The sequence below is a fragment of the Buteo buteo genome, chromosome 17, assembly GCF_964188355.1.
Source record: "Buteo buteo chromosome 17, bButBut1.hap1.1, whole genome shotgun sequence".
Lineage (NCBI taxonomy): Eukaryota > Metazoa > Chordata > Aves > Accipitriformes > Accipitridae > Buteo > Buteo buteo.
In genome coordinates, this window is record NC_134187.1 from 25,826,804 (window position 1) to 25,844,900 (window position 18,097).

At 38.8% G+C, this 18,097-nt stretch overlaps 1 protein-coding gene across 5 annotated transcripts in view; it reads left to right on the forward strand.

Annotated features, from left to right (window-relative positions):
* The first annotated feature begins 2,968 nt into the window (after positions 1–2,968).
* Positions 2,969–18,097, forward strand: part of MCPH1 (microcephalin 1) — a 129,776-nt gene continuing 114,647 nt past the window's right edge. For 4 of the 5 annotated variants that reach the window (XM_075049260.1, XM_075049264.1, XM_075049262.1 and 1 more), the window contains exons 1-7: positions 2,969–3,091; positions 5,406–5,497; positions 7,871–7,989; positions 13,511–13,595; positions 14,242–14,362; positions 14,648–14,788; positions 16,015–16,110. In XM_075049260.1, coding sequence (XP_074905361.1) covers positions 3,073–3,091; positions 5,406–5,497; positions 7,871–7,989; positions 13,511–13,595; positions 14,242–14,362; positions 14,648–14,788; positions 16,015–16,110 — 673 coding nt within the window. In that variant the 5' untranslated portion in view covers positions 2,969–3,072. Of the gene's footprint in view, positions 3,092–5,405; positions 5,498–7,870; positions 7,990–9,143; positions 9,246–13,510; positions 13,596–14,241; positions 14,363–14,647; positions 14,789–16,014; positions 16,111–18,097 lie in introns of those variants that run through there. The other variant, XM_075049265.1, reaches the window with a different exon arrangement.

The window sequence follows — 18,097 nt, forward strand, 5'->3', positions numbered from 1 at the left end:
TCCTGTTGAGTCGCGAGGTTCAGAGTGGACCCCCTTGCTTTCTAGACTCCTTCTCAGAAAGGAGCCTTGGGGCAGCTAGATCCACTCCTAGTCCCAGACGTGGTCAACAGTTTTATGTCTAAAAGGATGAAGTGTAGCGCTTATGGAAAAAAAGAGAAAGAGAAAGAAAGAGGAAAAGAGAAAGATTTCACCAGCCCTGGGTCCAGCGTCAGTCCCACCAGCCTAGAGGTCCAGTTCTGAAGGGCACATACATGTAGCGTTTCAATTTGTGTCCTTTTATCATCCTTGCCCCTCCTTCTGGTGGGCACTCAAACTCATTAGGCTAATTAGGTGTCATGCATGATTTGTGTTTGCAGAACCTTTGGGAAATGGGTTTGTGGGCTTGGGGGTTGTCTGGGGAGTAACTTCTCCCTCCCTGCAGGCATGACTGCTGTTTGATCTTTGGCCATACGTGGTGAGCTGCCCTGCTCAGCACATCAGAACAGGGAACTGCGTGTCCTCGGGCACCACCTGGCCCGGCCTCCACGTCCTGTTGCTGAACAGCATCTTCACCTGAGGTTCACTGCTATGCAGGTTCGTTGTTATGCAGAACTTGCCCCACCACAATGTTTGAGACATTAACTCTTTCAGTCTCTCACAGGTGGTACTATCTTAGCTGATGTGTTAGCACATTAGACAGGTTCCTATCCCATACCAGTCCGAAGAGACTGTGTGGGTGTGCCCAGTTTTGAACTAATGTTATTTACACATGCTTAACAGCATTTGATCTGCTTGACAATTTCCTGAACACCCCAGTTTCATGACGTGTGTTTCCAAACTCCATTGAAAGCTCACAGCTACTTATTCTACCCATAATCACTAATTTAGAAATGGTTCTGAACCTAAGGAAGCACTAAATCAGTGACAAGACTCCCATTAATTTCAGTGGGGCCAGAGTTTCAGAGATTAAATGCTGCCTCTTCAATGTTATAATTTCTATATCCCCATACACAACAAAGCTCTCACTGAGCAGAAGGTTATCTCCAACAGTGTTGAGAACTGAATCTCTCTGACAGCGTACATTTAAATCTCCCCTACCTCCACTTCTGGAATTGCCTTCAGACCAATGTTCATAGACACTGCATTAAGACAAGACTCCCTTTTCCTTGAGCTACAGTTGAGAACCTTTGTAAAAATATTTCATTATTGCCTGGCAAAGAGCTGTGTAACATACTGACAGAAGTACAAAGGATAACTAAATACATACAGACATATATACGTAGATTGACTGGTCACTTTATTCACATAGTGAATACATAAGTGAAAGGAAGTCTGTCACAGGTTCAGAAGACCTAAGAGCTTGTGCTCAACACATGCCATAGATCTGGGGTCATATTAATGCCCTGGAAATTAAACAAACTGTATCAATGCTAAAATATTACATACTAGATCAAGATATCTTAAATAGCATTGGTATAGCAACCTGCTTGGTAGACTCCTAAAGGTCAAGATTTAAGTTTTGAGCCTGTCCATTAAAGTAAGAATGAGTGTAATGGACCACACCAAAGCCTTTTTAGGTCAGCGCTGTCTCTCCAGTGGGAGATGACTGAAGAAAGAATGAAAGAAAAGAAAAACCCAAATTGTTCACTATACCTTGTCAGAGTGCAGCAGTCTGCAATTCAGGGCTTTACTGAGGTGAAGGTGGTTTTGTATGTTTTTGATAGTCCTAAGATGGATTTCAAGAATTTGCTTAATTTGCTTCTAGAAACCACATCGTTTGCCAGCACTCTGGACACACTTCCACAGCCTGATGAAATGCAATGTGGAAACATCTCTTCTGAGAATACCCCATCTGCTAGTTTCATTTGGTGCCTGCTAGTTCTTGTTGGGAACACACTGCTCCGCGTTCACCTTCTCCACACGCTCATGATTTTAGGGACCTCCAGCACATCTGCCTTCTGCCATTCCTTTTCCAGGCTGATGAGTCTTCATCTAAATAGCTACTTCTCATATGGAAATCATGCAATATCCTTGTTTTGCATCTCTACTGTTTTTCTATTTCTGCTGTATTATTTTTCAGATGAAGAAACGAGGACTGCACATTGAAGATCTCAGAACAGCACTGATTTATACAACTATATAGCAATGCCTGTGCTTTTGAGCTGTGTGAGTTGCATAATAAAGCTATATGAGCTGCCTAATAAAGTTGTGCAGCATCATTTTCCTTTAAAAAAGATGTGCTCCTTCTTTCTCGTTATAAACCCTATACTCACTAATTCCATTATTTTGTTATAAATTTTATCAGGTTTTCCTGGGGAAGACATCAGGTTTTCTCTCTCTTATTTCCCTCTAGTACCACATTTACTACTCTAGCACCAAGGCCATTTCACGTAACGGTGAGCTTACTGTAGCTAATAGTACAGTTGCCCTCAAGTAATTTTCGATGCTTCAGTAAACACCGCCTGGCCGTGCCCGTTTGCTAATCCCCATTTTGTTGGCTTTCTCTGTTACCTTTTTCACTTCAGACACTGCAGCTGAGCCACCAGAGAGCTGGAAGGACACCGGCTCTCCGATGCCCTTCCTGCAAACTAAAATTTTTCAGAGAAGCCTCCTGAGGACTCCTCACGGTGGACCTAGACACAGAAAATTCACTCATCGTTCGCCTTTTCAAAACACTGTTTTCAGCAGCGTTCGGCCGTCCGGTGACTCCCCCAGCGCTACCGCTCGGCTGGAGCTGACCGGACAGAGCACGCCTATTCCCCGCCAAGGACTTCCAGGACGTCAGAACTACTCCGCATCCCTAACTTCTCCAGAACGCGACACCGGCGCCGCTCGAGTGCCGTCCCTCACACCGCCCGCAGGCTCCCCCCTCACCCGCCAGGGCCGCTCAAGCCCCGACAGAACCGCTCCCGCCACACCGCCGCCCGCGCGCGGGCCCAGCGCAGCCGTTAACGGGCGGCCCGGCGCAACGCGCAGGCGCGGCGGGGGTGGGGGGGGGCCCGGTGCAGCGTACAGCGCGCAGGCCCGGCGGCGGTGCGTGGAAGGGCGTTTGAACGGTGGCGGGTACCGGAGCCCCTCGGTGCTGCGCCGCTCATGGAGCCCGTCCTGAAAGGTACCGGCTCGTGCGCCGTGCGGGGCCAGGGCCGGCTGAGGGGAGCCGCCGGGCTGGGGCGGGCCGGTTTTCCAGCGCTGTCCCTTGTACCCCCGTCGCCTTTGCGGCCCTTTTTTCCGGTGGTTGCTGTCAGAGAGCGGCCGGGCCTGGCGGGTGAGGGGCCGGCTCGGCTCCTTCCCCGCCCGGTTCTCTCCCTGCGGGCGGCCCAGCGCCGAGTCTTGTCTCGGGTCGGCCTTCAGCTCGATCTAGTGGCGTGGCCGTCCCCGCGGGTGGGAGGCAATCCTTCGCCGCGGAGCCGCTCTGACTGATTTCGGGCGAATCCGGCCGAAACCCGCGGCGGGGCCTAGCGGTCCCCGGCCTGCCCCGGTGGGACGTGGGCTGTGCCCGGCGGCAGGCCCGGTCGGGGCGGGTGGCCGCTGGCTCGGGCAGGGCTGGAAGGCTCCCTCAGGTCGGGCAGGGAGCGAGTGCCCCTTGGGGGGCTCCCGGTACGGCGCTGGCCGGTGCTGCCGCCCCCCCCCCGCCTCTGCTGCCACGCGTGGGTGCCCGCCTGGCTCTTCCTGCCCTGGTCAGTCGTGGCTTGGTGCTGTGTGGTTTCTTCTGCGTCTTTCTAAATTTCAGCCTCGCTAGGTTGCCCCTCTGATATCTGTTTTTCCCCCGCTGTTGTCGCCTGCTCTGATTCCTTCTAGCAGAAGTTGCCCTTTGCAAGAACTGAGCTCTATGCAGAGCTCTTCTAGTTCAGGAAAGCTCCAAACCCTTCCTTGTTTTCCTTTACATCCACTGTACAAAAACTACAAAGTGCCTGTCTTTTGTTGGAGTATATTTGATTAGCTAAAATTGGCTAATTATTGTAAATTATACCTTTGATCCTATCACAAGTGTATGCAGCTTTGAAGTAATGTTCCTCTGAGTTCCTAGTTTGACCTTCATTGAAATGCTCCAACCTGTTTTTCTAGGAGAGTTATAACTATGATGGTTCTAAAATATTTGATGTTAAGAGGAAGGTAGTGTTTTTTCAAATGCAAGTGCAGTATTTTTCACAATAGAGCAATCAAGGAAAAAAGGAACTCTGGCAACAGCTGCCCTGGTCCAGTAGTAGAATGAACACAATAAAAAGCGCATTGGAGTAGACTTGTCTTAAGTTCTTATGTGCATCTGAAGGCCTAGTACTGATAATAAGATTTTTCCCTGTAGTTTGGCTAAGGAGGTGGTTTGTGTTTCATATTTCTCTTGTAAGTTAAAAGTATTTCTAGCATTTATAAAAAAATGTTAATCATTATATAAGTACTTCAATTGTTGGAGCATGATTCTGGTTTTCATTTAGAAGGAAGATGGATGACACTACGTAATAATGAATCAGAAGGACATATGTAGTAACGAACAAAATTAAGCAATGTTTGCCAAGGATGATCCTTTTAAATTGACACTTTCAATTCTATTCATGAGTTTTGAGAGTTGTCTGGCCCGCAGTCTCTGTGAAGTTGGTTTTGGTGAACTGGCATTCCTCTGGTGTTCTGTAACTTTCTTAATTCTTCATTCAGAATGGGAAATTAACATGGCCAATGGAGCTGTATGTCACTTTAATGCTGGTCCCAAGTAAAATTAATGAAGGGATTGTTAGGAGTTTCATTTGTTTATCCCTCCATGTCAATACATCTGGGTTCATTTGTTTGAAGACCTTCTCAACCAAGGCTGATTTAATTCCTTGAAAAGATTATTGATCTGGTTGATAAAGGAAGCTACTTAAATGCGATATACCTGAAGTTACGTAAAGCAGCTGACATGAAATTGTATTAGGCCCTGTGTACTTAATTTGGGGTGATTCAGTATAAATAAGGTGGAATTTGAAGACAATTGGAAATTGTTAAGTAATATTCCTGTAGTTTTCTGGGGGTTTGGGGAAGGCATAATTCGGTTATGTTTATTTTATTATGTTCTGTAACTTGTGTTACATCAATCTGTCTTAAAATTTTTGATTAACCTGAAGATTAGCAGTGATTAAGTAATGATAAGGGTAAGCAGTCATGTAAAGATACTGCATTGCTTGTTAAGCTGGTAGTGTGTTTTAAGAAGACCAAGTGAAAAGTTGTGCAACTAGTGTCAAACTACTAAGTTTGTTCCATTACAACTAATTTAAGGGACAGAATTGCTCTAAAAAGAACATTCTACTGCTAACATCTGATACTCAGTTTATTAAAAGCTGTGTTTGCTACTGAATGCAATATGTGTAAAAGCAAAATTTTGCTGGAAAGGCAGCTTAACCAGTTTTACCATAGTATATTCTTCATTAGCTGTTATTTTCTCTCTTCCGATCCAGGTATTTCTGCATTTGTAGAAGTTTGGTCATCTAACAGAACAGAAAATTACTCAAAAACCTTTGAACAGCAACTTCTTGATATGGGAGCAAAAGTAAGGAAACTATTTTGAAATAAATAGAATAAGAAAGCTCTTAATTACAAACTAGCTTGCTTGGTCTGCTTGTCATGTATATTTCTTTGTAGTATGAGTTTTTAAAGTGCAGGAAGGAAGATAATCACAGACCTAAGAATAGGGAAATGCATTTAAAGCCTCCCTATATCTATAAACCTCTTTGCATATTAATATAATAGCATGCATTTGTTGTGAAGTATTGGGCTTGCCACATGCTGTGGGTAAACCAAATCTTAAGTGTTAAAAACCTGCCGTACAAGTATGTACGTTATGTTGTTTTGTTTTCTTTAACTTCTAGGTAGCTGCACTGTTGTTAGTACAACGTTTTCTAACCCAAGTACCATGACATTTGATTCTTCCATTCACTTTCCTACAGGTGTCATTCAAGTCCAGAAAGTGCTAGTAAAAATACATCTAAGAGTCTTTGTATATGTCTCAGTGATTTTTTTTTTTTTCTTTTTTTCCCCATATCAAGTATGGTTGACTTGTAGGTGCAAAATACGTTTAATTGCCAGCTGTACGATTTCAATCGGAGACCACCATCAAACTGGCATCTTCCCTTCTTGCACATTGTCACCCATTAATGGAGATTTTTACAGCCCACATCATGCTTTAAATAATACTGGCGTGAAATCCCTGTGCTTTTTAAGTGGGCATGTGTAGGCATATCCTACTGTCATGTAGGAAGTTTTGCTTATGTCCCCAAAGCCTCTCTTTCTGTATGAATTTAGCCAAGACAGTGCAACAAAACAGTAGAATAACTGTTTTTATTACAAAACCAAATACAATTCTCAATAAATAACTTGAGTAAAAAATATTGTTCTTTTGTGCTGTACTGTCAGATCTATGGAATTCTGATGATGTTAGATTTTTCTCACAGAAAATACGACAAAGCATAAGGCTTCAAAATTCCTCAAGTTGATCAAAAGGTAGCTGAATATGGTGAAAGGTATAGGCAGATGATACAGATGAGCCTATTTAGCAGATCCCTATGACTGAAGAGGGGTGGTCCCGCTCCGTCAGTACTCCAGACACTTCCTTCCCTGTTATTGGGCTGAGCACATGATAGTAAACTGACTTGGCTCAGTCTGTAAGGGAAGAAAACTCTTAATTAGTTTTTTGCTTTTTTTGACGTCTCAAGCTAAGGTCAGGTGAGCAGTAGAGGATGTCCAGGGTAAGGGAGGAGGCAGGAGAGATGAGAGGGAGGTGTAAGGTGGTGCTCCTCCATAATTTGGAGGCAAAGCTATATCAAGCATCTGTCTCATTAGGACATGGGCTGTGAGCTGGATACTAGTATAAGTGAGTAAGCATTTGTATCTGGAGTCATAACTTACTCCAAAAGAGATTCATTGATCCTGTATACCTAGATACTTAAAAATCATGTGTTTTGTCTTCCAAAAAGCAATAAATCAGCTTGCCACCAGGAATTTTTAGAAAAGCTGAATAGTGTTCTTAAAGCCAAATACAGATCCAACATGTTGGGAGCCAAGTATAGTGATGCAATTGAGACCACAACAGACAGCTACACAGCTATTTCCATTTGGCTGTGCTGAGAAGATGCTGCTTCAAAATATGAACTGTACTATCTCATCATGTCAACAGCCACAACAACCGATCAGTTTTATGCATAGGATGTTTAGTCTCCACAAAAAGAAACTTTGACTGTGAAGAATGGAGTATCTAGAACTAAAATGGTTATCGCTTAGTTGTCAACAGAGGCTGATAACTGAAGATTTGATCAGTTGTATGACACAATGAAAATGTCAGATATGATATTAGCTGTACTCACTTAAGTTTTCTGTATTTCTCACTCTTTAAAGTGTTCCCACATAAATTTTTTGTTTGTAGTAGCTTCAGCCTTCCCTCAAAACTAAAAGTGATCTTTATTGATGAGAATTAGTTTAAAGGATAAGGTTAGCTGTACTTTTTAAGACTGTGATTTCTTTGCTAAATAGAAGATGTAATTTGACGTTTCTTTAGATAGTGGCAACTACTTTCTGTACTGGCTGTTGCTGAAGAAATGATGTTGGGCTACATAAATAAAAACGTTGTAAGATTAGTGATACAGCTGGAGTAGGGAGATAAAAATGGTAACCTAGAGAAAAGAAGTTTGAAAACAAAAGGCTACTCTAGCCCTCTAGCATGCATTGCATTGGCTTGACTAATGAGACTTGAGTTTTGATTGCTTGAGGCTTCTTGAAAAGATGGGAAAGATCAAAAGAGTCCTTGACAATCTTTAGAATGACTTTTTATGCTAATGGTTTATACATTAAAAATGGACTGCACTAGCTAGTTTCATTAGCATTTTCTGATTATCAAACTTAAAGATGAGCTCTCTGTGTACTTCTGCAGGTTTCAAAAACTTTGAACAAGCATGTGACCCACGTAGTCTTCAAAGATGGACGTTTGTCTACATGGAGAAAAGCACAGAAGATGGATGTAAAAATAGTTTCTGTACTCTGGGTGGAGAAGTGAGTACTCGTGAATATAATGAATGTGATACATTCCAGAGATAATGGATTCTAGTATTGTTTTATTTAAAAACTTAAGTACAGTACCTGTTTTTTAATGTACTTGAAATAGTGATAAATCGATGAGTAAATGATAAATTTCCTATGACATTATTCCTATTATAAAGCATGTTACTTGCATAAAAAGGTAAAATGTTAACTCTTGAAAAATGAATGTGTTGAAGTAGTTCTGTAGTATATTTGTTAATCATTCAGTGTTCCACTCCTTTGCTCTCAGGTGGCATGAATAGGTACTGAAGACCAGATATTTATGTTAAATAGAACTCTTCCATTTTCATATGAAAAAGCACATTTCATCAGGGACATTGTCCTGTTTCTGTACTTAACTCCTGTAGACAGAATATCTCCTAGTAAGAAAGAAAGAAATCCATATGTAGTCTGTCTTTTAAGACATTTGGCAGGTTCAGAACAGCACTGCTTGAAGATTCTCAACTACCATATGGAAAAAGTTAAATTAAAAAAAAAAAAATTTCAGCTGTGCAGCCAGTCCACAAGAATTTTTTAGTCCATAGCTGCTTCTCTGAGTTTACAAAGTGGTTGTGAGGCCTAACTTAACTTCAGATGAAGTGTAAAAACACTTACAGTGTTTAAGAATATGTATGCGTTCTACTCGAACACTCCAATGGATAAATTGTTGTGATGATGGAAATAGAATAGAAATCAAGTAAAGAGGCCCTTTCCTATACAAATTGTAATATGCATGGAGAGATAGAAGTCTGCTAAGTGCAAAAGTAAAAAAGAAAAAAAAAAAAGAGGGGGCAAAACTGAGCTCTGTAGCCACTTAAATGTAGGCCAGTACAACCACAAAACTTGTGATGCAAGTCCATTAGTCAAAAAAGAAATTCATGCAGTTCTGCAGAAACAGGATTTTTCTTTTTTTCTTTTTAAGAATATCAGATATAGAAGTTACAGCTGCACAACCCAGCCAGCTTTAATACTGAGGGAGAAACACCTTAAGCTCTCAAAAATGAGTGATGCAAAATTTTATTTATGTAAATATATCTTTCTGTTACCTGGTGCTATATGAGTGCATAAGAATGATGATCATTTCAGTAGAAATCTTTGGTTATAAAATTAAATATGCTTTTCAGATGGCTAAGTGTATAAATACAGAATTTGAAACCTTAGTCACGCGAACTATAAACTATTTGAGGACTTGGATATGCTGTAGTAAAAAGGATCTCAGAAAAGTCCAGGTGAGTAGCATCTACAATGGAAGAATGAAAGCACCTTACAGGGGAAAGTCTAGGATGTGTCATACAGAAATGCTGTCTTTGTAATAGCAGTTCCACCCCAAGACTCTCTGCACTACCGGAAGGTACTGAGTGGGTGAATGTTCTAGAAAGCTCAGACATAGAGACAGCTGGGTGTGTGATACTGTAGCGGACAGTGTGGAGCTTTGAGATCCAGGTGTAAAAGCCTCACGAAACTTTTAACTGTTTGTTGCTGGATACCAGCAACAAAGGAAAAGACAGGAGAAAGGATCTGGAGGGAAAACTTAAGTTGTTTGGTAAGAAAGAGAAAGCTAGCATCTTCCTGGTATTCTTTTGAAGTGTTCCTGGTATCATGCTCTGGACAAGGCAAGGTCTTGCTATATGGTTAGAAGATGAGGTTCGTTGGAATTGGGGAAATAATCTGAAATAGATGTATTTTATTGCAGGGGGCAGGGATGACACCCAAGCTGTGAATTATGACTGAACTTCTCTGTAATCTTTTTCTTCTGGCTTTTAGTTTAAAGTTAATGCCGAACGGTACACAAGAACCTATAACTTATATTGATGTATACTCTAGGCAGAATTCATAGGAGTATTATATCCTTGAGCAAAGTATAGGTCAGGAGCGGTAGAAGCTTACATAAGAGATAGTAATGAATAGTCTTCCTAGTCAGAGGATTATTCAAATGAGGCACAGACAATATAAAATTAAAATGAGTCTGTGCTAGCATACATGCTGAAGTTTTTTGTAATAAGATGAGGGAACTGGAGTGCCTGACTTTATATGCCTAGTACATCAATATCTCAGAAATTTGGTAGGCAGAAGACAGTCTGTTGAACCCTGGGACAATGTAAATGGTCTGTACCAGTGAAATACTGGTCCTGTATGAATGAAGGCTTAGTTTGAAACCGATAACTGTGTAAGCAAATAATGCAGAGTTCATGTGAGTTGACATTTTAACATCACTAAAAGAAGATAGCTTGAGTAACCAACTGCTCCATTCAGTAGCAAGTGGAACATTCTCAGAATGGTCAGAAATGCTGTGAAATGTCATTTCAGGAAATATGATAGTAAAGGGCAACTTTCTAGTGCAGCCTGGGGATTGGGTGACTCCTGTTGGAGTGCAGTGTGAAGACAAATAGGTATTGCTTGGTCTTAATTGGTTTGTGGATGGTTGTTCAAATTATTTCAAAGAACTTCTTGTAAGTATGACCACAGTATAAGATCAGTGTTCATGCTGGAGCAGCAAAACGCAAGTTCTGTGACAGTGCTCAACTTTAAAAAGGAGTCTACTTAAAATGAAAGAGGTTCTGTTAAGATGAAGCTAAGACAGTGAAAGGAATAAAATTCTTGCTGGTGTCAAGGACACTATTTAAAGCATAAGTCCTCTTAAGTGTATCAGAAGGAAGATGGTCATCACATTGTGTGAAGGGAAAATTAAGATTTTGGGGACTTAGAGTAAATGTTTTCATGGCATTATCACCTCAGCAGTAGTCAAAAATTGAATTAAATAGAACATAAAACCTCATGTAGTGGGATGACAGCATTTTATCATGGAATGTTGTGAGAGGATGGCAACAAGCATAACTGAAGTTATAAAATAGTTTTCTCACAAGATGTGATTGAAGAGACAAGAATTCTTCAACCTGGAAAAGAAGTGGGAGTGGAGGGGGAGAGAGTTTGTGAACACAAAGGTTCATATGGAGAGGCTGAATAGGGAATGAATGTATATTTTCCTTTCCAATAGAAGAATTGGAAAGCATCACATGAATCTGTTTGGAGGCAGATTCAGAGAAAACAGTAAATTATGGGTTTTAGCAAAACATGGTTAGACTGTAGAACTCCTTGTTGCAAAATCATAGTCAGCAAAGCTTTACATGGGTTTGAAAAAAATGCTGAAGCAGTTAAACATTTGGTTTTATCAAAAAACAAATACAGTGTTGCATCTGACCATCTCTAAACCAGAAATCTGTGAAACGTAGCAAAGTAAACTGGGAATGTTTGGTTGTGTTTTCATGTGCTCTTGGGAATCTTGATATTGGAAACAAGATCCTGCAGTACACGGTATTTAATCTGGACGCTGCTTTCTGATGTTTGAGGTCTAAAAACACCAGACAAGGAAGCAAATCATAAACAATTACTGCAGCGACTCTTCTGCTTTGTGCCAAGTACTCTCCCACTTAACAGCTAGTGGACCCCTACTTCCAAACTGTTATGCGTGTATACTAGTGTTATCTTCCCCTGAGCAGTGCTTGAGCGTCTCAGAGGAACATGCCCTATGATTTGAAAAACACTGTAATACTCACTTTTCTCCATAAAAAACAGCATGAATTACTTGAGTACAAGGGTTTGTGCGGTATTTAGTGAACATTGCCTTGTTGAACTCCTACTGGATTTCCAGTGCTCTGTCCAATGATCTGCCTCAAACTTGTATTGGAAGCTTCTGCTTTATCGTATGAGCATCTATTTGAATCTAAACTGAATGCAGTTCTACAGTTTAATAGGAAATAATTTGATGGGGAAGACAATTCTTTTAAGATAACAACTGAAATTCCAAAAAAATCATAACTCCAGAGTAAATGTATTTTTAATTTAAAAAAAAGTGTTTTGTTTCCTTTTTTTGTTTTCTAAAAATGGTAGATATGTCTAACTTTAAAAATAGTGCACAAAATCATGGACTAAGAGTCATGCAAATAAATTGTAAGTTTAATGCAAAATAAGTGACAGCTTTGGGTTTACGGAAAACAATTTTTTAGTCCTTCAACTCAAATACCTCAGTGAGCAACCTAAAAATATCAAAACCCAACAACAAAAAGAACGCTACGTAAAATAGAATTGCTACAATCTGTGTCCAAATTAAGAACACTTAATACTTCCAATTCAAACCCATAATTGGGAAACCCTACCTGTGTATTCTTAGTATGGTAACTCACTCATGTCACAGATAAGATAAATAAATCATTTACATTCAGATTTGTCTACAAAGTAAAATATTCTTCTAAGATATTTAATGGCCAACTTCTGTTATCTTCCCTGAATCAATGAAATCTCTGAATTAATGTAAATTTTAATGTCGTCTACATCTATGCTGATTATTTTCCAGAATTTAATAATAGCTACTGAAGTCCAGCATGTTGAATTATCTTTTCGATTTGATGCACCAGAGAACTCTGAACTCACATTTGTAGTTTGACAAATACATGTAGTGGTGTGGCTTTTTGTTCAAAACTCAGTAAGCATTAGATTACAATTCTACAGATACAAACTTTATAGTGGTTACATCACTAGGTGTCACTAGAATCACAGTTTAGAATGACTTCTAGGGGAATTCTAATGTAGTCTATTAAGGTTCCGTACTCTTTCCCATAATCAGTTCTATTATTTATTGTTTGAGAATAAAACTGTATTTACCTATTTTGACCAAAAGAACTTTAATTTATGTATTAATAACCAAATTCTTGTCTCAACATCATCCTTAGTGTTCACATATACAGTAGATTGTATCATATTCCAAGATAACATTAGTCCCACTGTTCTCAAGTCAGTCTTTGAATATGAAAAGACAGGAAAATCGAGAGGTATGGTATCAGTTGGATTTTTGGTTTCGTAATTTAAAAAAAAGTTCACATAAATATAGATTGCTCCTCAGTAAGGGGTTGGTTTTAGCGTACAAAGAGAAGGCAGAAAACTGAGACTAATAGGCAAGATGTAAAAGCCAGGATCAGATGAAGCCTCCTCCCTCATTTGCCTGAATAGAAAAATATCCTGCCCTCCCTGCCCCGCCATGACATTCTGTAGATTATAGTTGGGAGTTTACTGTCATCACAGTGACCAAGTTAAGGTTAAGTTTACTAGCTAGTGAACAATGAAAGCCTACAGTCCTCGCAAAAGTCAGGGCAAGATAAAAGCTTCATGAGAACCTGGCCGGAAGGACTTAATACAGTGGTTTTTTGAATGCATGGAAAATAACATATGAGTGGGAATCTTTGAGTTTCAAACCAGCAATTTAGAGGGCATCATTAGTGCAAAAAGACTGTATCATGTCCTGTATTTAGTGTGTAATATATAAGGGTTTTTTTCTTTTTTTTTGGCATTACAGTAGTTACGCTAAAGATACACACTTAGGAAGGGTTGGTGTTTCATTATTATGGGGCTCAGATGACTCTTCTTGCAATAAAGGTTCTCATTCTTACAAAACAAAAAAAAAAAAAAAAACAACCCACACCTGCTCTAATTTATTATACAGGTGTCGAGAAACTGGAGTACATGCTGATGAATCCTTATTTCCTGCAGTAGACACTAATGAAGGATTACCACTACTAATCAAAAAAGTGAGTATGTGATTTTTTAAAATTTTTTTTTTATTTTTTTTAATACGCCTAGAGTAGTAAACTTTACAGTTTGAACGTGACTTCCTGACCTCAGGCATTTGAACTCTTTATTTTCAGAACATTCTGTAAACTCTGCCTATCCATCTGAGTAGGTTTTTAAAGGTAGGCTGTGGCTGTGGTGATGTGACAACTTATCTGAAGAAAGGATAATGAAAGTAGGGGGTTTATATTTGTAAATAAGGAAACAGAAGATTTAAATTAAAATGACATAATGATTAATTAAAAAAACATGACTGCAATGTGGCTTATGTTTCACGGAGTTGTGACAAACCCTTAAATCCTGATATTTGAAAAGAAAATCTTTCAAGCCTTAGCTTTGCTACAAGCAAAAAAGAAAAGATGGTGACTTAGTCTCCTTTTTACTAAAATCTAACCTAAAAAAACCTGTTATGTTCTTTCTTATTTCATATTAAAGTTCGCTTTGGAAAACATTAACTTCTGCAATTATCTGTGACTTTCAAGGAGGTGATAATAAGTAGCATAAACACTGATAATAAATACTGTGATAAAGTGGTAGGCAAATAGGAAGTGTAGTTACTTCTGGCAGTTTTATACCATGTAATTAATAGTTCTGTGTGTCTTGTAGCACAAATGTATGCAGCCAAAAGACTTTGTTGAAAAAAATCCAGAAAATGATAGAAGGCTGCAGAGAAGACTGGATGAAATGGCTAAAGAATTAGCTGTACAAAAGACAGCAATTAATGCTGGTAAGAACAACTTTGAACTCAGATTGAAATATCTTCAGTTATTTCTTTAAAGCACTTGATGGGTTTTGGCTTTTGTTTTTTTTACTTTAATGCATCTCGCCATAAGAAATAAACTTGACTTACCTTTTACAAAGTTCTTTGCAAATTTGTGGTATGAAAGCATCTGTGGTGACGTTAGGTCTTAGGAACCTAATTTTTTCAAGCTTTTTTGAAAAAAAAAAAAGCAACTTCTTAAGCTGTTACAGCATGTAAATATTAATGTACAAATGCAACTTCTTTGTGTAGAAACTGATGTACCAGTTTTACTATTTGAAGACAATGGTTCACTTATATACAGCCCTGTTAATAAGATAAAAGATCGATGCAGTGCAAGGGAAAGAAGAATGAAGGAGATGAAAGAAAAAAGAATAGATCTTTCTCCTACTGGTAAGAAGTTAAATTTTACTTACCCGTGAACATGCACAAATGGCTGCCATCTTTATGGAATTTTTCATGCACTTGTCTTGCTTTGGCCTTGAGAATTTTTTTCATATCTTTCTTGATTGCATGGCTTCCCTTCTTCCCAGGTTTTGAGTAGGTGTGAATGCCTTTAGTTTCTTTCTATTGAAGGGCACAAGAAGTCATAGAAGACAATGATTTCAAAAAGGAATTTCTTAATCACTAGCCTGCACAAGAAGACTAATGTTTAAGCCAGACTTTCTAAACTTGTAAATTGATATTGTCACAGCTTGGTTAAACTTTACAGTGAGACTCTAAATCTTATTTCCTGTTAAATTTTAATGTGAATGCTGTACTTGACAAAGATTGTAATATTATTACTCCCAGGCCAACAGTTTAAAAAGGAGTCCAGAATTGATCTATATAGGTACTGAAGAACAGGATTCAAAAAAAATAAATGAATTTGAATGACCTAATTGAATAAATCTAGTTGACTTCAAAATGTGGATCCTGGTGAATTAAATCTAGATTGCAGTTTTCAAATATTTTTTTTAGTGTTTGCATTACCTTACTATGAAAGTACTAAGGTCAAAGTCATTAGGTTTTGTCAGTTACTATAACAACTGTTGAAATGTGGAACATGTGTTTTGGGATGGGGGGAAATCTGTAGTGTTTGAAGTTTTAAGTCTATGTCAACTAGACTGTCAGCTTATAATTTCAAAAATAATTGTGGGAGGAAAGTAAAGAACCAGTGACATATGGATGAAAAACTAAATCTCATTTAGGTATTTGTTTTCTCTTTGAGTTTTAAGGTAATACCTTCAAACATTTTGAAAAGCATTTCTGCTACATCAAGGCTTTGCTGCTAATTGCAGAATTTGACAGTTTCTTTAGTAAAAATGCCTCAACTGGCTTAGAAATGGCTATAATATTTTCTAAATGGTTTGCCATCATGCTTTAGTTTCAGAAAAATGTGGTGCTGAGTTATCTAGAAGAAAATTCATTAAAATTGTAGAATATCTAATAGCTTTTTTTGTTAGTATGTAAATTTGAGATACTGTTGAGCAGTCTATAATTATTTATATAGTTTTAGTTAGTTGGCAAAGCAATGACTTGTCTCTTACAATTGAGCTGCTTTGAAGTATGAATAGATGGTGTGGAAACCTGTATGTTTGCAAACAGGGCTAACTAGTTTATTATTTACAAATTCCTAGCTTCACAAATGTCTCAAATACCTCCAAGCAGTTCACCAGGAGACTGCCCGCTGTCTACTCGTGTCTTAACTAATTCAGAAGATGCATTGTTACCAGGTAACTAACACAACTTTATATATTACAGAAAATGAAAATAATACATGGCCTGTATATCTTTTGGAAAGTGCTGTGTACTGAAATGGGAACTGTATATATTTGCTCTATCATTTATATTTAAAACTGAATTATTTTAGCTTTTCTTAACTGGCAAAGTATGTAGCAGTAATAATTCAAGGAAAATGGAGCATGAGGAATCACATTGGGTGAATGCTCTGCCTTACTGCTGTGTTGCTTGCCTCGCTTCCTCCTCTTTCCTCACGCCATTCCCCTTTAATGGCTTCTTGTCCTGGCATGGTGTCAGTCTTCTCTGCTCTTACAGCGATCTTGTATAGAACACAGAGTGCGCACTAAAGAGTGTGATGTGGGAAGCAAAAAAGAGAACGGAATGAGAGACACCTCAGAGAACTGAAACATCTTCCAAATTTTCAATCAAAAAACTTGAATTTAAAAGGAAACCTAATGTGTTCTCCAGCTTAAGTATTCAGGGATTGAAGAAATAGCAAAAGTAAAAATAAATCAGCTTTTAAAATGTTTTATGGTTGCTGATGAATTCAAGTCATTTGTTATCAAGGTTCTTATTCTCATAAAGTTAGGGGTTTGTTCCTGTGTTTTGGCATAGTAGCAGGATGTAAGGTAGAAGATTATTGTCAAGGCTGTTGAGCTACGTCAGTGGGCATCTTAACAGCATTAATTGTGTATGCAATGGGTATGTACTTCAGACCTCATGTCTTCTGTCAGTCACATGAGCAAAAAGCTGAAGTCAGATGTTTGATCTCAGTAGAAAAGTAAGGAGAAGACACTCTTTAGAATTCATAATGAGGGCCACCTGAGTGGTCTGCCTACTCTGTTCTACCCCAACAGTATGCTATAGCTCATGCTGTTTTCAAGTACTGTGTTTTTTGTTGACATCAGACAGGAATTCTGTCATGCTGGCTTACGTGAGAACAGGGGCGGTATCTTGTAGCCTGAGACAGCTTGGTATGTCTTCACGCAATGTTAGGGAGAAGTAATAGCTTAATATTGGAAGTAGCATAGCTGTGCCAACAAACTGTTTTATTTTGGTAACTTAGTTGTATGCTGATGAGGTTGAACATCGTGATTTGAAAGCTTTACCTTGAATATGTCCTTCCAGCATTACAACTGCACAATGTAATTTTACATTGAGTAGAGCTCTACATCCCATGACAATATTCAGTGTAGCTTCCATCTCTGAATGCTCTGTGACAGTGGCCCTTTTGTTTGTGCTTGCGAGACACGTGAGAGTAGGTTGGTTAATAATGGTTAAAAAAGTTCAAGGATCCAGTTTAATTTGGGGATTGAAGTTAAGGTTTTTTTCAACTGTCAATATGGGAGTCTGATAATGTCACGTGAAACTTCTCCTTTCACCTCCTTAGATTTCATTTTTCTGAATTTAGCTAGCTATACCATATGTTTAAAAATATTATTTATATTTAGTAAGCAAATAACATCAAGACTTCCTGTAAAACCTACAGGAGTACTTACAGAAGGATTATTGCTGAAATTTTGCACTCAATGTATATTTAAGCAAAAGCATCTCTTGCAATAATCAGATTGTAGAACAACTGGTTTTTTAAAGTGTATTCTGAATAATCAAAGATACTAGCTTGTTTCAGAGTAATGTATTGTGAAGAGTTATGAATAGATTCTGTATATCACCTCCCCCAAAATCTTTTCATGGGAATAGCTACAAGAAATGATCTATTTTTCCACATTCTAATTATTTTTCATCCATTGTGTCGATGTATGTGGTATGATACTATGATGTTATATTTCATTTTGTCTTAACTGCAGAAACTACAAGGTGGTGGTAATGCTGTAGTAGTAAAAATTATTATTGAGTTTCCAGTATTACTATAGCTAGCTTTATCAGTGTAAAATCTTGGTGGTTTTCTCCACAATGCAAGAGTGAAAGGGAGTTCCTGTGCTGCTTTGTTTCAAGAAAGCAGAACAGGACTTATGGATA